Source organism: Camelus dromedarius, chromosome 1 (genome assembly GCF_036321535.1).
Source record: "Camelus dromedarius isolate mCamDro1 chromosome 1, mCamDro1.pat, whole genome shotgun sequence".
In the NCBI taxonomy this organism is placed as follows: domain Eukaryota; kingdom Metazoa; phylum Chordata; class Mammalia; order Artiodactyla; family Camelidae; genus Camelus; species Camelus dromedarius.
Window position 1 is genome coordinate 32319959 of NC_087436.1, and position 26690 is coordinate 32346648.

Sequence of the window (26690 nt, forward strand, 5' to 3'; positions counted from 1 at the left end):
CTAGGAGTTACTGCTTTTTGTCTTCGTTTTGTTTAGTATTTCCACTTAAAAAAAAAACAAACCTGCAGTTGCTATAACCAAAAGCAGCAAGGGCCATACTGCAATGGTCAGCATTCAAATGCAGTGGCATAATTTTATCTCCTCTAAAGGGAAAGAGACCTAACAACGTTAGACTACAATTTACTAATGCGCAAAAAACTGTCCTATTTCAATTATTTTCCACCACAATCATAACTCAAAGCGTTTTAGTAGCAACTACAGTATAGTCTCTTTTTTAGACTCGTTTTTAATATGACCGTTTAGGACTGTTTTTAAAACATTGAGATTTTCAGCTAATCAGTTATTTCAATTTTTAAAAATCACAACTGCGCTTCCACTTCGAAGTAAATCATCTTGCTCCGACTTGCTAAGTCACCTTAAAAAAAAAAAAGCCCACAGAAGCTATTCTACAGGATGAACTGCAACACCTACCTAAAGTCAGCTTTCTCGTGTCACTAACACGTGGAGGCAAGACGTAATTGAGCCCGTGCCAGCCCAGCGGCTCAGCTACACTACCCGCGCGGTGCCCCCACCAGTCAAGGAGAACCCGAGGTCCCACCTCTTCCTGCTGCTCCCTTCCCAGATGTCCATTTATGTAAATAGGCAGACTGAATGACACCTTGGAACGAAATATCTCGGACTGACAGGGAAAGGAGGCCTAACCCCTCCCCCAGCCCCGCGCGAGCCCTCCGCCGCCACGCGCGTGGCCCCTGGACACACCCTCCCAGTGCCCACCGCAGAGCCGCCACAGACCTGCCTCCAGGATTTCCAGCGGGGACGGTGGCAGTGGCCCCGTCCCGGCGGGGGACAGGTGCTGGGGAGGTTTTTTGGTCCAGGGATTCTCCTTAGGGGCCAGCGGCGGCGGCTGCAGCTTTTCCTCAGGGCTGGTGGCCACCTCCTTCTCCCGGGCGTCCTCGGCCGCCGGGTCCCGCAACAGCGGTGGCGTCGGCTCCCCGCCAAAGGGGCCCCCGGGCCCGCGCGCCTTGTGCGCCAGGTGCAGCGCCAGGGGCTTCACGGGCACGGCCGCCTGGGGCACGCTGTGTCCCAGCACCGGCGCCGGCGACGGCTCTCCCCGCGCCCCCGCGCTGGTGGTGGTAGCGGCCCTTTCCTCCCTCGCCGCCTCCTTGCCCTCCCGTTCGAACGAGGGCAGCTGCTCGGCCTGCCGGCTCGCCGCGGCCGACAGCGACTCCCTCTCAGCAGCTGCCGCGGGCGGCTCCTCCCGAGAGTGAGCGGCGGGCACTGGGGCCCGAGCAGACATTGTCCCCTTGCCCCAGCCGCCCCAGCCGGGGGGGGCCCGGGGCCAGGGAGCCCGGCTGCCCGTCTCTCCGCCGGGACACCGACTGGCTCCGGTCTGAGGTGGAGAACCCAAGAGCCCAGCCACCGTCGCCGCCGCCGCGGCCGCCCGCGTCGGCTGAGGCCGTGCAGCGCCCGGCGTGCCGCCTCTCCCCGCGTCGAACAGGGCGCTAACCGCCCGCCGGCCCAGTCCGCCTCAGCGGCGCAAGCCCGGAGTCAGCCAACACGCGCCGGGCGCCGCAGCCTGGAGCCGCGAGCCCTCACCTGGCGCGGGCAGCGGCGGAGACGCAGCAAGCCGGGGCCGAAGAACCTCTAGCCGAGTCAGGGACGCGCGCGCACCCTCAGCCGGTAACTGCTCGCGGGGGCGTAGAGGGGGCGGCCCGAGAGGCCGGAGCGGGGGCGGAGCCTCCCGGAGGAGCGTGACGTGGCTACTCACCGGCTGCCGCCCTCGCCAGGCCTCCGCCCGCAGTGGTCCACTGAAGAGCCCGCCTGGGTGCCACCCGGCTTGAGGGCCGGCCCCGCGCTAGTGGCCAGCCGAGGGGGAAGGAGGGCGAATAGGGCGATTCCCCCGCTCCCGGGCTACAGCTGCCCAGGCCGCGGGCACAGGGGCAGGGCGCGCACCCGCCTCTGTGACTCGCGGTGGGCTCGCGCCTCGCTTCGCCAGCTGCGGGCACGGGGCGGGGCGGGCTACGCACGTGGGGCCGGGGGCGGGGCGGCGGCTTTGCCCCAGGCCCTGAAGTGGAGTTGGCCTGAGGCGAGGAGGGTAATCTTGGCCACCTACCCTGGGCGGCTCCCGATTGGGCGGGGCTACCCCGCTGGGCCATTTTCCTCCTTGAGTCCGTCGCTTATCCCGGTGAGAAAGTTTCCCCCTGGCGCTTCTGGGCACTGCAGTCACCTGTAATCTTGAGTCACGTACAAAATGAAAACTTTCGTTTGTAAGTAACTTTAAGAAACCTTTGCCCTGGCGCTCGGTTTAGTGCACTTCCCTGCCCTTATTCTCACCCACGATCCGAAGTAATTTTAAAGTGCTCCGGAGTACAACAAATTGTTAATACTTTGCCGGCTCTTAATTTTTTTTTAATTTGTAGAGATAACACTTGTTTACAAATTAACCATATTGCAAATACTTTTTCCTGAAATGGATATATGTAAAAAGGTACCAGAAAACAGGTACAAATACTTTTAGATTTTAAAATCTCAGAAAAGCTCTGTACTTGGCACTTAAATGAGTGTTACTGGTTTCCTGTACTTGTATTTGCGAGTTAATGGTTCTGTTCGCACGTAAGGTCGCTGAAAATGGGTTCAGCTGGGTGAAACCTTTTTTCTCTGAGGGACCTCCTTCCTACCCCTCAAAAATATCTATACCTGACATTTGTGTGGACTTGCCAATGGGTCCCTCCTGGCTTCCTTTAAGGGCTGCAAAACTAGGCCGAAAATGTGTACTGGACTCCCCTCTCTTACATCTCGTTCCAATCACATTAAACTCAAGATAAATTTTTATTAATTTACTCGAAAGTACTAGGCATAAATCCTTTATTTTCCTAAGGCTAATAAACTATTCACACATTACAACAGGTAGTTAAAAGTAAGGTCTTTCTTGTTTTCTGTTGTACTAATTTCCAATTTACCTGACCCTAAGCAACCTCCCAAACCCATTTCCAATTAAAAAGGGATTATACTTCCCCCTCTAAGCATATCCCCAGAGAAGCACCATGTCTACTAGCTCCGTTATTGGTGAAGCTTTGTGTTTTTAACTGCTATCTATCTAACTCCTCTTCCTGTTGTAGTCAACCTTTTGGAGTTTTGCCAGGTGATGCTTGACTCTCTTATAAAAGTCTGTCAAATTCACACTCAGAATACACGTTTTGCTTTACTGTCTATTTAAGCACACGTGAATTAAAGACATTCAGTTGAGAACAAGGTTATGGAGAGTGATTCCCTGAAGTTAGATTCACATGGTTACCTAATCATGGTTAGTGGTTTTGTTTGTTGCTGCTTTTTTTTTTTTAAGTGAAAAATTGTCAAGATGCTTTTTTGAAGAAACACAGGAAGACTCTCAGCAATAGGTTGTGCTTGCAAGGAGAGAAGAAGGGTAAATGTGTACTCAAAAGGTCTCCAAAGTACTCAACAGTAGATGTTTGGGTATCTTCATTGTAGTGCAGTGCCACTAATGTCAGTGAAGGGAGTTGGCTATTTGTTGTCCTTCTTTTAAATATATACTGATAATTCCTGCTTCTGCATAACTGCCTCTGGGGAACAGTTTCACCTATCTTCTATTTGTTTCTCCACATCCCTTCTCCACCCTTTCCTGTTCATGTGTCACAGAGGGCTGACCTGTCCAGATTACATCAATGATAATCCCTCTGCCTGCCGTCTCAGTGTATTCAGGTAGAGAGAAATATCTGCAGGAGATTCAAAGTCAGAAGATAGTGAGGTCATAGTCCTTATTCCCCAAGATGCGTTACCAAGGGTTGACTGCAGATCCCTCTCTGTACAGTTAATCTCTGATCCTTCCCTTTGCCCCTTAGGTGTAATAACCACTTGCCCTTGGGGGTACTACATTATCCCGTGTTGGTTTACTGACCCTTACCTGTACCTCTGTAAATAATTTAATAATTCTTTCCAAATTATACAGTTTGAGTTTTTCATCTGTTATCTTATGGGAACCTGACTGACCTAATTTGCCATTGCTGAACCTCTATTAGATTAAGTCATTTGGCCTCTGCTCTAATTGCCAGATTTTTCCTCTACTTCTTAGTTCAAACCCAAGGAAGGAAGACTCTTAATTTTTGTAGCCCGATCACACAAATCATTATTCATCCTACGGATTATTGGCCCTTGGGTAGGATCCCCATCTGGCCTGAAAATACAAGTTATTTAGTTCAAAATACTGCCATCAAGGCAATAGGAATGGGAACACCAGTTATCAGGGGGAATGTGAGAGAATAAGTCCTTTAACCAGTTTTTCTTCCCTTTCCCTGTCTTAGTGAATGGCACCACCATATAACCTAGGAGTCCAGATAACCCAGGAGTCATCCTTTTACCCCCATAATCCTCACCCTCTATAATCCATTCTTTTACAAATACTTCTCAACCATCTGCCAGGCAGTGTTTTAAGCACTCACGGAAACCAGCTGGTAATGCCTTCCAAGTGTCTGTCAAGACCTGCTTTCTCCTCTGCCACCAGCATACTCCAAGCTGCTCTCATGCTTCTGTAATACTGTTACGGCCTCTTAATTGGCCAGCCTCTCTGCCTCTGCTTAGACCTTTTGATACAATTATGTGAGATAATATGTGTAAAATGCTTACCAAAGAGCTGAGCTCAATAATACTATTTTTCTTTTTAAATATGCTTAGCCAGGGTATGTAGCCTTAATTTTACTGAATTACTGAGGTTAGAAGCCTGTTTTGTGTGTGTGTGTGTGTGTGTGTGTGTGTGTGTTTGTTTTTTAATGGAAAACGAGAATCTAGAGCAGAGGTATAGGGCTCTCTTTTCAAAGAAGGGAGAATGGTTCTCTAGGCCCTCAGAAGTTATAAGACACCTAAAGTAATTACCCTTATACAAACTTAATGATCTCATTGTTCAAATGAGCCTTTAAAAAGATAAATCTTGTTTTTCCTGTTTAGAGTATGCTAATATATCTTCAGATGATTGAACTCACTCCTCCTCCTCCCTCTGGTGTCTCAGGAGATTAAAGTCCCAAGAGAACGTCAAGATCTTTGTTTTTATTACCAGTGCAATTTAGGTGCAGCCTGGCAAAAACCCAATGTGCAGATAGCTGTACTGCATACTAGAGAGGTTTCAAAGAATGCATTAAATATAATCTATTTCAAAGTCCTACAGTTCAAGAAGATAAAACTGAACCCAGAGATTTTTTAACTTCCTATAAAATAACGACTTTTAAAAAGATGGATTTTTAAACAAGGTATACTGAGCCATCATTGCCTCCAGCTGCAGGGCCTTGGGCCCTGTTTATCATAATAATAGCTATCATAATAATAATTTTAATTATGAACCAATGTTCAGATAAGTACTAAATACTTCCAATTATCTCTAACCTTCAAGGTAGTATCAATGCTAATGTGTTTGAAAGGCTTTGCTCCTTTCCTTCAATTAATACAACTGCCATATTCAATCTTAGATATAAATGAGAACAAAAGCATCTTTAGAAAATTTTACTCTTTTAATCCTTATCTGTATCATACAAATAGGTAAAAATATTGTGCTTGCCATGTAAGTATGGCTTCAAAACAATTTAGGCTACCTTTCAACCAGATTGTTGTTCCTAAGGAGGTAGGTTTTCATTCGCCACTTAAACAGACTAGGAACTCAAAAGTTTGTCTTGCCTAAAAACTCTGAGCCAGGAATAGCTAGGATTGATACTCAAAACTGTCTTTTTTTTTTTTTTTTTTTAACAATCGCTTGAAATAACAGAAATAATAATAATATTTAATCTTTTAAAAACATAAAGTATAAGCTCAAGGAACTATAACTTTCCTCATCCAGTTTTCGAAGAACAAGGATTTTCAAACAATAGGGTGTACAAAGGACTAATAGCCTTTCTGAACTCTTCATACTACCCAGTTGTATTTACTATTAATCTAGCTTTATGAATATTGGCACAACATAAATGAGATCTTTAAATTCAAGTTCAAATGAACTTCAGTGGTTGACATCAGAAAAAATAAACTTTGTACAGATATTAGAGAAGAGTCTTTTTATCAGCTTCTTAATACTTACCATGGCTTATTTTAATCAATAAATATTCACTGAGAGCTTATTGTGGTCCAGTGACTGGGCTAGACCCTAGGGATATGCTGGTAAATGGGTCAGTTCAGGAACTTACACAGAGGCAGAATGCACAGTGCAGTAGCTTTCACACATCATGACCTGATATGTATAATTGAACCAAAAGCTTCACAAACTAATACTTATCCTTACTAAGTGAGTACATTCTTATGTGGTCTATTCTGTTCCATTTTACTTAAAAAAAATCATTAAATTAATTTTATTGATCCAGGCGCATACAGATTGTAACCTACAGTTTAAAAAAAAAAAGGTCAGTGGTTCAGTGGTTAAACTGAAACTAGATTATCTGGGTTCAAATGTCAGCTCTGCCACTGCCTAACAGTAAAACTGAAGGTAAATTATTTAACCTCTCGTGATTTAGTTTTCCCATCTGTAAAATGTGAGTAATAATTGTACCTATTTTGTATGGTTGCTGTGGGGATTAAAAGGGTTAGTGTATCTAAAACTCATAGAGTGATACCTGGCAAATAGTAAGGGTCAATAACTAAAAGCTATCATCATTACTATTATTGTTGTTGTTACTAGAGGAAACTGACAAAAAGCAAACAAACTCAGTAATTACAGATTGTTGATAAGCGTTATGAAGAAAACAAATCCAGGAGCTAAAATTTAAACTGAGTATTAAAGGATGAGAAGGAACAGACTGTGGGACAAGTATTCCCTTAAAATGAAAGGGGTTTGGTGTTAAGGACTGAAAGACAATGAGTGAAGCTGGAGTGTAGCTGCCAAGGCCTTGTAAGAGGAGTGTAGCTAGCAAGTAATAAAGCATGGCTAGAGATGAGATTGGAGAGATCGCCTAAGGCAGACCTACAAGGGCTTCTAGGTGTGACAGGGTTTGAATTTTATTCTTGGAACAACAGGAAGCCACCTTAAGGTGTTAATAATTAATTGCTACCCCTATTGTTGCCATATGGACAATGAAGGGAGGTGGGCAGTGACAAACTTCAAAATGTGAAAAAGAAGTGGAATGAGATGATGATGGTCTGGACTCAAGTAGTGGCAGCACACATGGCAATAGAGTGATTTGAGATTCCCTTTGGAAACAGGACTTGCTGATCTAATAGTTGTGGGAAGATAAATCAAGTTCTAAATTTCTAGAATACTGATAGGGTATAGGATCTTTACCCCATCTTAGTATTCTTAGTATAAATTAAGTAGGAAAAATTTTAAGAATTAACTATAGAAAGTGTACCCTGAGTGTAAAATCTGAGAGCATCAAAATAAGGAATAAACATATGAAAATCACGTTTAACCTCATTAGAAATCAGGGAAATGCAAATTAAAATCACAACGAGAAAGTTTCACATTACCAAAATTGTCAATGAGGATGGGGATTAATGAGAACCCTCACACGTTAGTAATATAAATTAGTGCAACCACTTTGGAAATCTGTTCCGCAGTATTGAACATGAACATATTTCTGACTCAGGGATTTTACTTCTAGGTATATGGCCCGACAGTGATTTGTGCACAAATGCACCAAAAGACATGAACTAAATGTTAATAGCAGCATTCTTTATAATAGCCCTTAACTGGAAATACCAAAATGTCCATCAGCAGTAGAATATTTCATGGCATATTTATACAATGAAATACCTTTGAAAAATGAAAAAACTGTAGCTATAAGCCACAATGTGACTATCATAGACATAATGTTAGACTGTTAAAAAAAAAGATGTGGGACACAAATCAATACACTGGTTTGTACAAAATTAAGTTTACATAAAGTTCAAAAAGAGCAAAATTAATCTACGGTGTTAAAAGTCAGGATAACATATGCAGTATATTGTATATATGTATTTACATGCAATATAATGTATATGTGCAGTCAAACTGTAATAATTCTACCTAATAAAACTGAAAAAGGGGGAAAAAGAGTCAGGATAGTAGTTACCTTTGGGAAGGAATTAAGAAAAGATGTGAAGAGGGGGAGTGTATAGCTCAAGTGGTAGAGCACATAGTTAGCATGTATGAGGTCTTGGATTCAATCCCCAGTATCATCTCTAAAAAATAAAATAAATAAACCTAATTACCCCCAAACAAACAAAAGATGTGAGGAATATGATTGATTATTCATGGTAAATGACTCAAGTGATTGCCTGTGAATACTCAGGATCAGGATCCTAACAGTTTGCTTATGTTTGAATGGTTGCTCTGTGTATATACTCAGTTTTCTCATACGTAAAACGAGGATAATAATGGTACCTACCTTATAAAGTTGTTATGAAAATTAGAAGAGTTGCAATATGTAAAGTGTTTGATACACTGCCTAGCCCATGTGTTAAAAACCATTGAAGTGTTAGCTATTATTACTACTGGTACATACTAATAGAAAGGAGACAGTGTTTTAAGAAATTTATAAATTAAATGACTAAGGATATAACATATATTAATATATTACTAGTATTTTCTTTGAAATGAGAGTCTGTTATCTCTTGAACTTGAACATCTCACAGTAGTGAAGGATGTATCTTTCCATCATGAAGGACACAGGCATGAAGATGCCTGCTAACTCCACTTACTCTTCATTGCTCTTGACTCTATGATGGCCAAAGCTGGCTTCCCATCAAGATTTGCCTATAGAGAAAGGATATGTAGATCAGTAAAGACCAGAATCTAATTTAATTTAATAGGAACATTATTATTGAAAAATAATAACCTATGTTTGTTATTTAATGTATCAGTTTCTCTAAGTTCATCTAAGCAGATCTTTTATTTTTTCTCTTCATTTCCAGACATAAATGGAAATATAATAGTATAATGAACTCTCGTTTATCCATCATCCACCTTTAACAATTAATCACATTTGGCCATTTTTGTTTCATTTATATACACCCCTGTATTAGTTTTCTATTGCTGCCATAACAAGTTACTAAAAATTAGTGGCTTTAAACACCACAAATTTATTATCTTATGGTTCTGTAGGTTAGAAGTCCAACATGGGTCTCACTGGGCTAAAGTCAAGGTGTTGTCAGAGCTGTGTTCTTGTATGTAGATGCCAGTTTTTTTCTAGCTTCTAGAGGTTGCCTACACATTCCTTGGCTCAGGGGTCCCTTTCTCCATGTTCAAAGCCAGCAGTTGTTGGTTGAGTCCTTCTCACATCACATCTCTCTGACTGTCTCTGTAATGTAGTGAAATCTCCATTTGTGCCTTTCTTCTGCCTCCCTCTTCCACTTCAAAGGACTCATATGATTAGATTGTGTATAATCTGGGATAATCTCCCCACTCAAGATCCTTAACATAATCACACCTGCAAAATCCCTTTTGCCAGATAAGGTAACAAATTCACAGTTTCCAAGGATTAGAACATCTGAACATTTGTAGAGGATGGTTATTCTGCATACTACCACTTCCAAACACACAGGGTTGCTTTTTTCCTGCAATACTGTAAAATAAATGTCAGATAAATTTGCCTATAAGTTCTTAAGTATGTCTCTCTTAAGTATATGTCTTCTCTTCTTCATCTTCTGTCCAGTTTCTGGCTCATACTCAACCACATCATAAAAATCACCGGGGACCTACATCTTAATAAATCCACTGGATGATTTTCAGTCTTCACCTTTCATTTATCAGAATTAAATACTCAATGATTGTTAATAATTAACACATATATACTAGTCACTAGGTGCCTCACATGTGTTAATCCTCAAAACAACCATATAAAATAGGAATGATTATTGCCTCCATTTTTAGGTGAGGAAGCTGAGACAAAGTGGATAAATGGCTTGCCTGGGATCATACTGTTAGAAAGTGCCAAGGCAAAGATTTGAACCTAAGCAATCTGGCTCCAAAGTTCTCCATAGTTCATACTCTTAACCACTATATTACACTATATTGCCTTTCTTTTTCCTTAAACTTGTTCAGAAATACTTTAAAAAAAAAAAGCATGTGTTGATTTGTTTTGTTTCTTAAGTCCAATTACTCTATGCATATGGTAAAACCACATGCCACAATATTGTCTATAGGATTTATAATGGAAAAAAAAATGTTCTACCTCACCAAGTCCTAGTCCCCAAAGTCACCAACTTCAACTTTTGACTTGCCGCTGTAAAACAAGGGGATTCAGCACACTTACATTAAACCCATCTGCCATTCCCCTCCCTATTTTTGATATTTGTAGGTTTTCTGTTTAAAGAACGTATTTGAGTGTTTTCTTATTGTTCCATCAGTTTTAGACAGAATCTCTTATATTCTCACTCTGTAAAATGAGAATATATCACCCTATTCCTTGTTCTAACTTCCAATTTTTGTTTTTATTTTAATATTTAAAGTTTCTTTATTGTGAAATATAGCATACACAGAAAAATGCCCACCAATAATTAAAACCCACAGATATACAAATGACTGGATAAAGTAAACAACCATGTAATGACTAACCAGGTCACGAGTTAGAACCCCCATGTATCTTTTCCCATCCACAACACTTTCCTCCCCTTAAGAGGTAATCATTTCCTTGCTTTTCTTTATGGTTTATCATCTAAGTATGTATCCCGTAGGTTTGCCTAATTTTTTTTAAACATATATAAATGAAATCATACTCTTTAGTATTCTTTTGAAAATTCTTTCATTCAATATTGATTTTAAGATTCATACAAGTTGTTGAAAGTAGCTGTAGATCATTCATTTTATTGTAGTATGTGTATTCCATTATATGACTATACTACAATTTTTTATGCATTTATTGTTGACAATTACTTGGGTTGTTTTCAATTTGGGGCTATTATTATAAACATTGCTATTATGAAGTATTTCTTTTCTGGTGTGCATGTACCAATTTCTCTAGTGTATAATTTTAGAAATAGAATTTCTGAGTCATAGGGTATACATATCTCATCTGTTGTAGATATTGCCAAACCATTTTCCAAACTCTGGTACCAATTTACACTCCCACTGGCAGTGTTGAGAGTTTGCCACATCCTGGACAATATTTCTTCCTTTCACTTACATTGTCAAAAGTGACCATTTATATTCTATTGTGTAACTATAATGCACTTCTTTATGCTTTGTTCATAGATTAGTTCTAAAATTTCTTAATTCATAAGCAGCTTTAAGTTATTTTATGAGCATGTAGATATTCCTCACTGCAGAACAATGTAGTATGCCAGGACTGCATTTCCTTTTCTGTGGTTTCAATGTCATTATCCCCTAGAAACAAAATCAAATAGATTCATATCTTGTACTCCATCAATCTAAGATAATCAACAAATTCTCCCTACATTTTAAAGTCATATATATGTGGAGATAGATAGATAGATAGACAGACAGAACCTAAGGCAATGCCCTAGACTAGCAGATTTTCAAAGTGTGCTCCCTAGCATCTTGGACACCCTTTAGGGAGTCTTATGAGGTCAAAACCATTTTCATAATACTTTTAAAGATGTTATATGCCTTTTTCCCTGTGTTGACATTTACACTAATGGCACAGAGCAATGGTAGACACATCTACTTAGCATATGAATCAAGGCAGTGGCACCAAACCGTACTAGCAATCATGGTACTCCTCACTGTCACACATTCACAGTTGAAACAGAATTGCAAGCATCACCTGAGAATGTCCTTGATAGAGCAGTAAAAGTTGAACATGCATATTTTTTTTTTACTATTCCCTGTGATGAAATAGGAAGTATATAAAAATCATTTCTGCTACATATCAAAGTATGGTGTTTGTCTTAAGGATAAGCTCTGAGACTAGTTGTAATAGAACTAGCTACTTTTTTCATGGAATCCATTTGTACTTGAAAGAACACCTGAAAACAAACTAGATTTATTCATTGTTAGGTACTTTGGCAGGTATTTTCCCAAAAATGGAGTGAGACTTTCATGTCAATGGAAACAACTGATGATATTTGTTGCCAGTGATAAAATGCAGGCTATCAAGAAAAAATTAGAAGTTTGAAAAACTTGTAACTACCACCATGAGCTCAACAGCTTCTCAGTGCCTAAAGACTATTTCTGATGTGATCAGTAGATTTTAGTGAATGTAATTTTTTGTGTGTGTTGTATAAGCAAATGTGTCAACATTTGGAATGTCCGCATAACTCAGTGAGCCAAAATTTTTCAAATGACTGAAAATGTTACAAAATCATACATTGGTATGACAAAGGATAAGAAAGACCATTGACTTCATTTTTCTGACTTTAAATGTTTTTCCTATTATTACATGTTCCTGAAATAAGAACAACCATATTAATTACTATATAGCTTCTTGATTCCAAGACAATCATAAGCACTAGTGAAAATATGTTGTTTAGAAAATGATTCAGGGTTATATGGGTTATCTGGATCAGGACTTGGCAAGCTATGGCCCATGGGCCAAATCCTGCCTGCCACGTATTTTATAAAACTGCAAGCTAAGAATGGTTTGTACATTTTTAAATGGTTAAAAGTAAAAAAAGAGAATATTTTGTGGTACACAAAAACTATATAAAATTGTGATTTCAGTTCCGCAAATACACTTTACTGGAACACAGCCTGCTCATTTATGTATTGTCTGGCTACTTTCTCACTACAATGGCAGAGTTGAGTAGTTGTGACAGAGACCATATGTGGTGCTGTCATCACTATTGCTAAAAGGCAGATAGCAAGAGAAGACTAATAGAATTCTATAAATGCCTTCCAAACAATGATAAATGTGTTTAATTAAAAGCACTTGCTTTAAATTGCTATCAGTTATTTGGCAGTATCTATCTTCATGAAAAGGCATTTTCAGAGTTGAAATACGTAAAGTTTCATTGCAGATCAGCATTAACAGATGAATATTTGGAAGAGATTTTGACGATAGATCTGGAGTGTTTTCTGACACCAGCCTCCAATTGTCCAGTTTGCTGATTTTCCTGTACCAACTGGTGTCCAACAATTCAATTCAACTCTGACATTAACTACCCAAAGTTAGTAGAGTCCTTTAACTTATGAGGTTAGAGTCTGACCTCATAAGTTAAAAGGCTCAGACCTATAAGCTTGCCCTCATTTCAGACATCAGCCACAAAAGGGGTACCCAGGCCACCCACACTTTTGCCCAGCCCACTACAAGTCAGAGGTTCCCCTCCTTAGATTTGATAATTTGCTGGACTGGCTCACAGAACTCAGGGAAGCACTTTTATTTACATTTACCAGTTTACTGTAAAGGATACAAATCAGGAACAGCCAGGTGAAAGAGATGCACAGGGCAAAGTTTGGGGGAGGAGGGACTCAGTGCTTCCACACCCTCTCCCAGCATGTCACCCTCCCTCCCAGCACCTTGATGTGTTTGCCAACCCAGATGCTCTCTGTATCCCACTGTTTAGGGTCTTTTTCTGGAGGTTTCATCACTTAGCTATGATTGATTAAATCATTGGCCATTGGTGATTAATTCAGCCTCCAGCCCTTTCTCCTGTTGTGCTGACCATACAATAAAAGCCAAAACAGTGTACATGCCGCCAAAGTAACCTGTAGGACCACCATGTATATCAGCTACAATATGGGGGTCTATGATGACTCTGCAGAGCTGGCTCTCAACCTGCTCACAGGTTTCGAGAGAGAGAAAGGGGGATGTGAGGCGAGGGTATGTGTACATGAGTACATGTAAAAACAGAACCACTGATGTTAATGAACATGGGGTGACAGAGAGAGGCTCTTCTCCAGGTATTTGACCCTAGAGGTCAGATAAGGACTCAAGCAGGGGAACAAGGGGCCAGACCTAACAGAAAAGGCAGCTGTTCCAAAGCTTGCCCCCTTTTCCTGAAGGATCTCTCAGGGTAACAAGCAAAGGTATGACCAGGCCACTAATCTGGCCCCAGGTCATCTACAGGAAGGTAAAATGTGCACCTGCACTGGGGCAACACTGCCACCTGGAGCCTTGTTTGTCCCTCCTTGCTTTGCCACTGAACCCTCTCTGTCACAGGAGCTGGAAATGCCTGTGATTTCTAGCCAGGAAATTGGAGGCCTATCCCCAAACCAACAACACTCCTGCAGCCAGAACTCACCCTTCAGAGGAAACGTCTCAGTTGCTGCCTAAGAAGCCTGACTCTAGAGGGCTTCTTTCCTATCAGTCCCCCTTTGCTAGAAAAGTGTCAAAACTGAGTTGCGTGGGATATAAATTACAGGGGGACTGAGCTTCGGTGGCCCTGCTTACCGAGAGGAATTGGAGTTGGAGCAGCTCCTGTGGTGTGGCCAGGGAAGAGGGGTCTCCGGTGCACAGAGACTTGAGCCTTGGGGAGTGTGACCTGTGCCACCTGGGAGTCAGTGGCAGCATTCTCCCAGGAGGGCTAAATCGCCTGGGGGGTGGCGTAGGCACAGCGGTGGCTGTGATCCCCTGGCCATCAATTTATGCTGCATTCATGTGCTTCTGGGTCTCCTCCGCTTCAACTGGATTCTCAGACTCTATGTATGTGTGGACTTCAGATAGATCGGAATGCTTCCTTTCTACAAGCATGTTAATTATTTTAATTTTCCCACAGGTGGAGAATATCTTCTTGACAGAATCCTTGGTCACATTCCCGGTGAGCATCCCAGTGTGCACTTTGGTGGGTTTAGGGAAAGGTCTCCGCCTTTTCCTTCCTTTTTCATCTCTGGGTGGTTTGGGTTGGGAGCAGGAATACTGCCTGTTGTCATGTCTGTGCTGAGGAGGACTTGAGCGGCAGAGGAGCTGCTGGAGTCAGAGGTGCGAGACATGCTGGAACTTTCCTAGCACTTGACATGGAGGAGGAGCTGGAGCTGGTGCTGGTGCTAGAGCCAGAGCCGGGGCTGGAGGTGGACCTAGACCAAGACCTGGTACTGCTGCTACTCTTGGAAATGCTGTGCCTCTTTTGAGATTTATCCTTGTCATAATGCTTCTTACTTTACTCCTTGTTGGATTCTTTATCTTTAGAGCAATCCTTGGACATCTCACTTCTAACTGGAGTTTGGAAGACTTTCCCTGAAAGATCGCAATTTACACCAATTCTGCAACTTGCTTTTCTTTCTTAATTTTAAAATATAGAGTGCTTTGTCATGGTTTTCGGGACACTTTTGAAGTGAGTACATTAATTTATTTCTGTTTCATGTATTTTCCAGTACATCTGAGTTTCACCTGCCATAAGAAGGCAGGTGGCAGAAATCAGGGCGGATAAGCTAAATTGTGGAAAAGGGCTTTGCCACTTTTTTATAGGAGTAATTGTCAGAATTACAGACTTTATGCTAAAACAATAAACACTTAAAGATGTGCTGTATCTGTAACATTCAAAGCATCAATTTATCACAAGGTTTGTTCACCATGGAAATATTTAGGTATTTTAGCCTAAATTATCCCACTCCTAGAAATTTATCGCAAGCCATTAATCTCAAAGAAAAGGAAAAAATAACAGCATTTAAAAATTATTTTTATAATTTTTAAAGGTTACTTTCCATTTACAGTTATTACAAAATATTGGCTATATTTCTGGTGTTGTACAATAAATTCTTGAGCCTGTCTTAAACCTAATAGTTTGTACCTCACACTCCCTCACCCCCTAAGTTGCCCCTCCACCCCCCAATTGGTAACCACGAGTTTGTTTTCTATATCTGCGAGTCTGCTTCTTTTTTTGTTATATTCACTAGTTTGTTGTACTTTTTAGATTCCATGTATAAGTGGTATCATACAGTATATGTCTTTGTCTGACTTATTTCACTTAGCGTAATGGCCTTTAAGTCCATCCATGTTGCTGCAAATGGCAAAACGTTCTTTTTTTATGGCTGAGTAGTATTTCATTGTGTGTGTGTGTGTGTGTGTGTGTGTGTGTGTGTGTGTGTGTGTGTATACCACATCTTTTTTTATCCATTTGTCTGTTGATGGACATTTTGGTTGTTTCTATGTCCTGTTGTAAACAGTGCTGCATTGGGGTGCATGTAACTTTTTGCATTATAATTTTCTCTGGATCTATGCCCAGGAGTGGGATCGCTGGATCATATGGCAACTCTATTTTTAGTTTCTTAAGGAACCTTCATACCATTTTCCATAGTGGGTGCATGAATTTACATAGAATAATACCCCTTGAACATAACAAGTAATTTTTTAAAGAGACTTTTATTATGAAATATAAAATATTGTGAAATGATTTTAAAAATTCAGTTACAGAGTTAATAATTCAATCATCTTTACAAGAGAAAGCACCACATTGAAAAATTACATTCATAAGAAATAATGTAAAATGCATATGCTAAAATGATTTAATAGTAGTCACAACGTTATCAAATCATGAAATTCAGAAACTTTTTAAAGCACAAATCTAAATTGGGGTTTCAAGCTCAGATGTCTTCAAGACTAGTGGGAAACATAAAATAGTCTGATATAAGAGGGAGTCTGGTAGCCCATGTCATACTGAGGAAGGCATGCCCAATCTAAAGACTGTTCAAATTCAAAAATTTTTTAAATATTATGCACATCAAATAAAACAACTGTGGGCCAAGCTGTTCTGAGTTTACTGCCCATTTGCAACTCTGCCCCAAATGAATTTCTAGCAATTCATGTACCCAATCTTTAAAATGGCAGACAGCACTTCTTTAGGTAGTTGTGTGGATATGTTCTTAAAACATCTGGTTAAAAGAAGAAATTGTAAAAATACCTTCTTTCACATTTACTTGGGAGAAATTAGTTATGCCCAAGAGTGAATTAAACTGAAATGAAATTTCATTCATTAACCAATAGAAAACCACATACCCTAGTACATTATTGCTTAATAGGAAATATTTATGTAAAAAATAAAGTACTGGTTTTACTAAAGCCATTGTTCAGAAACATTCAATCACTTCACTAAATACATCAGTTAACAAGTTTTGCTTTAACTTTTTAAAGGGTATTTTGTTGAAGAACTTTAGTAGATTTCATACTTTAAGTGAAAAGTAAAAGTTCTAATCTGAACATGTAAAATTGCTAAAGCTCAAATGGCTGTAACCATGTTTGTTTATTATGCCAACGCAGTTTCACAGAATTTACAACTTTGTATGCCATCAGTGACTTCACATTAATCATTTTAAAATAGTTTTTAAAAATTAAGGTAATGGAGGCATTAGAGGGACAAATAAAATCTCCTTTAAAAAGGCTACAAAGGCACCTTATAATTCAAATATCCTTACTGGACTAGGAATATATATTTTAAAATAACTCATAGACAACACATATTCAAACAAATAAAATTCAGATACATTTATTCCAAACCTAAAATAGTTTCTACTTTTTAAAAACATTTTAGCTCTTGGCTTGAGAAGTTTAACATGAAAAGAAAGCACCAAATGTAGCCAAATCTTCCATTTAAAAAAGTTACTAGTTATTGTATGTTTTCTGTAAAATAAAGTTTATATGGGGCAAGTCAATTTCATTCGTGGCCATTAATTTCTAAAATTAAAAAGCCAAAGCTGTTAAGTACTTGGCTTAAAGTTAGATGTTTAGCAAACTCAGAGTATGTATACAAGAAAATGTTAGAAGACAGTTTTTTGGCAGTTAATGCAATAGGTCTTTCATTATTTCCATTTATCATGAATTGAACTTTTCAAGTAGGGGATGTATGTTTGGCATTTTTTTCTAACTTAATATTTCACAAAGTTGTAAAGTTTAGCCAAGTCTTATGACCTGCATTCTCATATTCAATTTTAATTATTAAAAGCACTTAAGTACAAAGCATCAGGATTTTTTAGAATTCAAAGTTAGCACTGATTTTACACAGCGTAAGTATCCATGGCAGAAAATTAAAATTGAATATAAGATTATAAATTTATGATGGATCTAGAAAAGAAGTGAACATGGTTCTCAAATCCAGTCAATAATAGAAATATCATGTCATGGTGTACAATACAGGCTGATGTATTACAAATTTAGCTTGATTTAGCAGTTCTTTAAAAACCAATAGGGTTTATATGAATACATTTATTTTAAATTAATAAATTATTCATAATTTAAAATGTACAGTTTTCATAAATAGTAACAACAGACTAGACATGGAGTATATGGGATTTCCACAACCAGTAACAAAATAGTTCAAGATTATGTTATCCAAATACTGGTTTAAAATTATTCAAATGTATTTAAAAATTATAGCTGACTGATCTGTAACACTGAATTCCACACTAAATTGATAGCAATTAGATAATATAGTGCTGTCTGCTTGTTCTTCACATCATCAAGGGATGAAACTCCTTTTGTAAGAAACATGATGGTTGCACTCATTACATACAGTGATCCAATTAGTTAGCATATTTATGGAGGAAACGTTCAAACGCATCATAGATGGCTCGCCTAAAATTAAATATGAAAGAAAAACTACAAATAATTAGCAAAAAAGGGGGACAGACAGTGCTTTTACTATAAGTTATTTCCAAATGACCTCTGGCTTGCAGTGTGACCTCTCCAAATAGCTGTGAAAGAGGCAGGTACTTCAGGGTGGGTGTTTGGATCCATGCAACTTCACCACTAAGAAAAATTTCAAATCTATTTCCAACTGATGACGAGTTCATAAATACCATCCTTTTCTGTGAAGCACTTTTTTGTGCCTTAAAATTTATATAATATATATGTATACATTTATGTATGAAATATGAAATGATAAAATGAAAAAGGTACCTGTTTCTTTAATTTTGTTATTTGTTGAAAACTAACTAGCTTTATGACTTTTCAAGATACAATATTCAGTCTGCTTCATAGATTATGATATAGCAACTGAACTTAAAAGCCATAGTTTCCTACATTAACTTCACTAGATACTTTAATTCATCTGGCCTCGGTCCACAAGATATTATTTTTAAGGCTTATTTTGTTTTTGTTTCTCCTATTGTCAAATACATTTTCATTGTAGAATATTCAGAAAATCCAAAAATATAAAGTATCTGGGGTTAATCTTTTCTTCCAGGCTTTTTTCTTTTTTTTTTAATGCTTATGTCTGTATTTTCATCCAGTTTAAATAATAACCATGAGATCATATTAATTCTGTATTGCATTTGTTTGACTAGGCATTTCCCCACATCCTTAAAAAGATATTATCTTTAAAACTGGTGCCTGCTAATAGATTGTGATTTCCAATTTGTTGGGAGGACAAAGCTTTCTATCACGCTTATACTTATTTGACTCAAAAATTTGTAAAATGAGGCCTAAGGTTGCAATCTGGTACATGTGTACATGGTACAGGGTTAGTAAAGGTATATATATGCCTTTTAATCTGTTTATTTATTTTAATTTAAAAAAGTTTAATGAAGAAGGTACTGAGGATTGAACCCAGGACCTCGTGCATGCTAAGCACATGCTCTACCCTCCCCCCCGCCTTATATGCCTTTTTAATTATTTGAATAGTCTCTTACTCAACTTGTATTATCAATCCAAAATAACTTACCACAAAATATTAGAGCACATAAAGGAGTGGCTTGTTTTACTTTTACATCTGGTGAGTGAGAAGACTGAATTTATAAAATTTTACTATTCCACTGCCACCTAAACTCTGTTAGGTTTTGAAGTGACTGGAGGGGAGTAGGAGAGGCCAGATAGCATATAGTGACTCCAACTGAGCAAGTTATTCAATCTTTTTGTTCCCTGTGTTTCTGTGATGATATTAAAAATAACATATGAAGCAATTGCCCTAGTACTTGGCACACATTAATAGCTAACATTTATCTCTTCCTCAGATGAAGCCTTCAAATGAGCACTTACGAGTTTTTATAGCTGCCTTTGATGACATCTATTCTTCCTAACGCCTCTCAGCCACATGCCCATGTAGATACATAAAAGAATAAAGGAAATTTGATAACAATTTACTAAAGTAAGCATGTGGGCTCTCTGCATTCACATGTATAACAGAACTTTAGACTCTTGAGCAACCCAAGCAACCCTAAGTACTCACAATTTTTGTTTGTTTTTTTGTTTTAGTTTTGCTGTGCCAGAGGGTCACTTGCGTATTGGGTAAGCAGTCTGCTCACTCACCAACTAATGGGAACTCATATGCTAAATGAGTATTTTTTAAAAGATCATACTGTAAAAAGACATTACAGACTTGAAGCACTAGCCTGTACCTCAAAAAGGTGACATCTATAAACTGAACTCGTAAGCAACAACATACAAAGAATTATTTCTTAGATAAAAAGAGCTAAAACATGTCAAACATGCAGCACACAATTCTTCTATTTATGGCTATCCAGCTGGCAGTTCTGGAACACTTATGCACAGGGCTCTGATCTCTGTACTTTATGTGAACTAATTTATTTAACCATTAATGATAAATCCTCCAGTGATACTTGTTACCATCAAATTTGAATAGAAGTAGAAATAAAATAGGATATCAAAAAACTAGAATAAAAGCATAAAAGTTTTTATAAGTTCTAACATGTTGGAGTCATATAAGGTCATTAACAATAAAATAACAGTATTTCACTTTTCACTTAAGGTTCAGTATTCACTTAGCTACTGAAAAACTGCTAGATTATTCCACAGATGTTCAGGTCACTCTGAGAGAAAACCATCAGAGTGGAGTGAAAAAATCATGATGAACCAAAGCCAGTTTTATAAACCCTGGTGTTCCTCCCTACACTGTAAAATACCTGGCTATTAATATTTGAAGAGGGTAAAAAACACACAATAAAGCATGCCTGTCACATGCTATTTCTCAGTTCTCTAGAATAAAAAAGAAAATAAAAGGATGAGATAGGAAACATTATCACAATGTGAGAACTTGAGAGAGGCAGGGAGGAAATAAGAGGACTAAAACATATAATAAAAATACCCAATCTTTTATATTTGTTGAGCCAAAAGAATCCCCAAAACAAACACAAATAAGTAGATACCTGTTAGAACAATCATCTTACCTGAAGAGTCCTTGTTTAAAAAGATAAGCACTAATATGACCCCCTTCTAGATATCGGATTTCACAACCAGGCCAAATTTCTTGTAGACTTCGAACTCCTGTTCGTGGAATGTAGGCATCTTCTTTGGCTTGAACCACTATGATGAGGCTTGGGTCAACTGGAACTAGGTACAGGATTTTTAAAGATGCAACATATATACTTTTCAGATGCTCTCAGAATTTTATATAAATACTAGTAATCATATTAAAAAAATACACCATACAATGCAGTAAGTAAAACATTTGCCAAACTAAAACTTTTGATTAAGTTGAAAATCAACTATATTATACCATAACATTATAATATTCATCTCTAATACAATGAGATAAATATTCTAAAGAAGATACAAACTCAATGTTTTTAGTGGATAAAATGGTCTTAAGAGTTTCATGGATAAAATTTAAATATGACACATTTAAATAACCAACTTATCTTAGAAAACACATTGTAGAACCAACAATAAATATACTCATTAAAATATGAAATTATCTTGTAAAGCATCCTTAAAATATTTCACATATTATGAGCATGATTTTCACATATCATCAGCAAATATTCTCAATTTTATATAAAAATTAATACCTGAGAAATTTGCTACATGAGTACATTCATCCATGACTCCTTTCATAAATATTAAAGATTCTTTTTGAAGATCCTTTCTTCTTTTTTCTTTAGTGAGTAGGTGGTATGATTGAGTACTACAACTTGTATAACTACTTTTGTTGGTGGAAAGCGTTTGATTGAAGCACTCCATCTTAGAGGAACCTTGCAACAAGAGTCCTTCTGATGTGGCACTGACAGATGTTTTACTAGGTTTATGGCACTCAGCAGGTTTTGAGGACACAACTTGGTCTGTCATATCTAAATTTAAAGTTCTAGAAACCAGATTAAGGTTAGTTAGCTTGTCTGCACTGCTAGGGAAGCGTTTCACGAACTCTTGTCCCATTTTGAAAGAATCTGTCTGAATATATGAAATAAAAGAAAATGTCATTTAATATAAAATAGGATTTTATTTAACAACCTTGTTAAAACAAAGAGAAAACACAAATGACCATCAATGAAAAATGGATAAACAACATGTGGCATATACATACAATAATTATTACTCAGTCTTAAAAGGGAATGAAATTTTGACACATTCTACAACGTGGATGAAGTTTGAAGACATTATGCTAAATGAATAAGCCAGACACAAACGGACAATATTGTATGATTCTACAGATTTATAAGATATCTACAGTAGTCAAATTAATGGTGACAGAAAGTAGAATGGTGGTTGCCAGGGGCTGGGGAGAGGGGGAATAGAGAGTTTTGTTTAATGGGTACAGTTTCACTTTAGAAAGATGAAAAAGTTCTGGAGATGGATGGTGGTAATGTATGGAGGTGATGGCTACACAACAATGTAAATGTACTTAATACTACTGAGTTGTACGCTTAAAAATAGTTAAGATGGTAAATTCTATTTTATATATATTTTACCACAATTAAAAAGAGATGTCAAAATTTAACTGAGGACTAAGATACATAATTTATACTTTATTGCTAAATGTTTCCTACAAAACAGTAAAAACTATCACTTAGCCTGCATCATGTTTTTACTGCCAAAGTATTGAAATCCATAATTCCCCTTAACATTAGAACTTCCCAAAGTCTCATGAGTGCATCCTGGAAGTAATATATGAGCCACCCTAAATCATTTTCTCAGGCTGAACTAAGAAGAATTAAAAATTATCAAGGAAAAAACATTAACTGTTAAAAATCTCGAAAGTATGTACTAAGTTTAAGGACTTATAAATACAACATAATTTAAGTAAAAATAAACTTTGCCAGATACTAAAAGCAAAATCAAAATAAAAGAATGACAGCCTGGGAGAATATATTTGCAACTTACAAGACAAAGAGCTAACTGCTTTAATTTATTAAGAGCTAGAAGTGAATAAAAGGCCCAAAACCACAATAGAAAAAATGACCAAAGGATATGCATAAAAGTCACAGGAAATGAAATACAAATTGCCCTTAGACTAATAAACATGTTCAATTTCAGTTAAATTAAAAAAATAAATTTAAAAAAGTAAATTAAATAAAACTTTCACTATTTGGTTGACTGAAAAACCACGGAAGTCTGATAACACTGAAACAGACACACATGTTCCTGCTGTAAATTCACACAACTAGAATTAGACAAAATCTAACATTACAACTGCATATATCCTTCTGCTCAGCAACATTTCAGGAATTTACACTTGTGAAATGATGTATATACAAAGCTACTCATTGCAGCACTGATAATAGTGGAAGATGAAAAACAACATAAATGCCCATCAACATGATACTGGTTAATAAATCATGGTACATCCATCCATAAAATAGGCTGTTATGCAGCAGTGAAAAAGAAAAAGGAAACATCTGTGTACAGACCATTAAAAAAGGGAAGAGAAAAAAATTAGTATTTCTGTTCGTTTGAAAAATTCCTTGAAATGGTAAATAATATAGTGGGTTATTTGTTGAGACAAATTGGGAATAGGTAGGAATTGTTTCACTATATATCTTTTTATACTTTTTGATGCTTGAGCTATATGACAAAACAACCTATTTACAAAATTAAGAATGAAAAATTGGTTGAAAGCAAGGGAAAAAAAAAAACTTGTTAACAGAACAAATCACTAAACCCATTCAGATCACAGGAACATAAAAAGGAAGGAAAGGAAGTTTAGTACTATCAGGAAATGTAAGCTCAAAGCATCCTAGAATTACTCAGAGTGGTTCCCCAACAAACTTAACTTTTTTGATTGGGAAAACACAATTTTTAAAACAAAAAAAGAAAGAAGCCATCTTGACATTTCTTGAATATTCATTACTCTGAACTAGTTCTAATTGAGACAAATGGACTCTTGGATACAACCACCAAGAGTGAGGCACAGAGAAAAAGTGCTGGATAAGAATACACTGCCATTTCAGACAACCAAAATTTATGAACCTCTCTTAAGAAAATGCATGCTAAGTTTTCAAAGTCCTAGTAGATAGTAGAAAAATTCCTTTTCTTTTTGAGATTTCTTGAGATTCTCGGTAACTTTCAAACTGAATGTGCAAAGTTTTAAAATTCATAGAAAAAAATTTATGGAAACAATTGGTCACCTTAGGGAACTATTCATTATCCTGAAAACTGGTAAATTAAGGGAAGGAATTAAGCATTTATCCTACTTTTCTTATATGAACTTAACTATGATATAATCAATTAATAGGTAAGGAAAGTGCCTTTTAATAAAAGTATTCAAATTAATAAATGAAAAAGAAATGACATAGAGTATCAGCATTTTGCAACCCTCAATGAATTAACAGACATAAGCATTAAGCATCAATGGCTGCTTACACCACTAAAAAAGAGAATCCACATTATGTGCTTCCTACACTCTTACCAAAGAAATAAAAACTGAGTTTAATCAAGCCTCTAGAACTAGTTGCCAATTTACAGGCAATATAGAGTGTGGAGGAACGCGCTAAAACTGTACCATGAGAATGCAAACAGAAAAATCTAGACTGTGAGAAGCTCTACAGGTAAACAGCCCAAGTTCTTCAACACATAAATTATAAGGAAAAGAAAGAAATGAAAGGCAATTTATAGATTAAAAGATACTTAAGAGATACATCAAATTTAAAAAATAGTGTCTAGGGATGCACATTTGGACAATAAAATTATTTTCAAGACAAAGGTAGTAATTACTGTAAAAATCAGGATAATAAATATTAGGAGGAGGAGGACCTTTTGATTTGGACACATGAAACTGGTTTCTGGGTTGGGTGGTTAAGTTCTGAGCTGGGTGGTCAATTTCTACTCTTCACAATTACAAATATGTTTGACATTTAATAAATGTAGTAAGCTATACATTTGCTTTACATGATTTTCTGTATCCATATTTTATTTTAAAATGAAGAATTTTAGAAGAAAAAATAATACTCCTTTTAAAAAATTTGCAATTCTTTTCAAAAATCTGAATCATTAAAAATAAGCTTTCTCCCAAATGACATGCAAAAATTAAAAATACTTACTCCACAATATTCGAGCATGTGAATAATTTCTTCTTCATAAACTGTCTGTGTATAATACTGTTTTTCCAGCTCCCTCCAGTTAATTGATTTACTTAGTACACCCTGAAATAACAAACTAAATTAAGATCAAATCATACCATAAAGCAATTTGTCCAATAATTTGATTATTATTATTGTGTAGAAAAGAATTAACAAAGTAGGTTTGAGATTTCATATCTTTAGAAAGGTCTGCTTGTATGGTTGGCCCTTAACTAGAGTCTGGGAATTTGACTAGTGAACAGTTCTGATACAAAATTCCAAAAATTATCAAGTGGGTTACTGTGCCTAAACTCCTCATACAAACAATGTAGTTTCTTCTGAACACCTGATTTCCTTCTAGAATTCTGGTACATGCTAGGCAGAGGGTGCCTAAGTGACTGACCCCTGATAAAAACCCTAGACTCCTAGGCTCAAGTGCACTTCACTGATGGACATTTTACATGTATCGTTACAACTCATTGCTGGAGGAATTAAACATTTTGAGAGACTCCATTGGAAGCTTATGCCTGGTGTCCTCTGGACTTTGCCTGTGTGCCTTTTCCCTTGGCTGATTTTGTAGTTTATCTTTTTGCTGCAAATCAAGTTTTAGTAGTGAGTATGACTATAAACTAAGTCCTGTGATTCCTTCCAGTGAATCACCAAACCTGGGGGTGGTTTGGGAACCCCTCCTCAAACGCTTACCTTTAATTATATATAGCTATCTAAATATTAATTGCAATTAAATTACCGTAGTGAAGACCCCAGATGCTGTGGACCAAGACAGACACGGAATCAATGGCATGGGCTTAGGCCAGTTGGATACTGCTAAGGAAGCCATCTGTAACATAATAACAGAGATTCTGTTTAAAGTTTACATTTGTTCAAATGAAAAATATTTAGTATTAAGAAGTATTTTGTTTAGTAGTTGGTTAGGTAAGACATGAACTCAGAGTCTCTAAACACTTGTGAGAATGTCTAGCAACCTCGCCAAATTCCCAAGTCACAAATTCAACCGCAACATACAACTTCCCCCTGAAAAAGCAATAAAGTGTATTAGGAAATTTTAAGTAACCACCAGACCCTTCACAAAGAGCCATCTTCTATTGGGTAAATATAGAGCAAACATGCTGAGGTATAGATGCTGTGCAGCAGGCTAAGCACACTCACTACCTAAGTGACGTGCTCAGGTAGAGCAAAATCATAACTATAAAATCTCAGACTTTTGAAGTTGACTGAAAGATGTGGAGAATTTGGTGAACTACAGAGCAGATTATATAACTGATATAAAATAATGTAATGTGTGTGTTTAGAGAAGGGAAAAGTTATTTTTGGCTAGAGGAATCAGAAGCTTCATGAAAAGGCTTGAGTCTTTTAGGGGAAAGGGAAGTTAGGGTCTTGTCTTCCATATAAAGAGTATGATCAAAGGCAAGATGGTGAGGAACACAGAGTCTGGTAGGGAAACAGCCAACATACTTCAGCTAGGCTGGTCAATAGAACACATGTGGTCAGGGATAGGGGAGATAGGGAGGGCTAGAAAGATTGATCAGGATCAGATTTGAGGGAATTACTAAAGAGACCTGAGCAAAGAACTGTCATTGTCAAAAAAGTGATTCAATGAAGCTAAATTGATAGTACTTTCTTTATAAGATTGATTAGAGAGGGTGCTATTTGA

At 37.6% G+C, this 26690-nt stretch overlaps 3 protein-coding genes across 13 annotated transcripts in view; 1 reads left to right on the forward strand and 2 right to left on the reverse strand.

Moving 5' to 3' along the window:
• LARP1B (La ribonucleoprotein 1B) overlaps positions 1 to 1981 on the reverse strand; it is a 103333-nt gene extending 101352 nt beyond the window's left edge. For 2 of the 7 annotated variants that reach the window (XM_064496579.1, XM_031466215.2), the window contains exon 1: positions 793 to 1652. In XM_064496579.1, coding sequence (XP_064352649.1) covers positions 793 to 1297 — 505 coding nt within the window. In that variant the 5' untranslated portion in view covers positions 1298 to 1652. Of the gene's footprint in view, positions 1 to 792; positions 1653 to 1768 lie in introns of those variants that run through there. The other 5 variants (XR_010384908.1, XR_010384931.1, XM_031466194.2 and 2 more) reach the window with 5 other exon arrangements.
• A 79-nt stretch (positions 1982 to 2060) lies between these two features.
• MFSD8 (major facilitator superfamily domain containing 8) overlaps positions 2061 to 26690 on the forward strand; it is an 82652-nt gene continuing 58022 nt past the window's right edge. Inside the window, exons 1-3 of one of the 2 annotated variants that reach the window (XM_010977668.3) lie at positions 2061 to 2267; positions 14578 to 14619; positions 14988 to 15132. The gene's annotated coding sequence lies outside the window, so the exon portion shown is untranslated. The remainder of the gene's footprint in view (positions 2268 to 14577; positions 14620 to 14987; positions 15133 to 26690) is intronic. The other variant, XM_010977669.3, reaches the window with a different exon arrangement.
• ABHD18 (abhydrolase domain containing 18) overlaps positions 16142 to 26690 on the reverse strand; it is a 37448-nt gene continuing 26899 nt past the window's right edge. For all 4 annotated transcript variants that reach the window (XM_064475730.1, XM_064475665.1, XM_064475704.1 and 1 more), the window contains 5 exons: positions 25767 to 25856; positions 25001 to 25102; positions 21536 to 21914; positions 20915 to 21077; positions 16142 to 18365 (listed from right to left, as the gene is read on the reverse strand). In XM_064475730.1, coding sequence (XP_064331800.1) covers positions 18314 to 18365; positions 20915 to 21077; positions 21536 to 21914; positions 25001 to 25102; positions 25767 to 25856 — 786 coding nt within the window. In that variant the 3' untranslated portion in view covers positions 16142 to 18313. The remainder of the gene's footprint in view (positions 18366 to 20914; positions 21078 to 21535; positions 21915 to 25000; positions 25103 to 25766; positions 25857 to 26690) is intronic.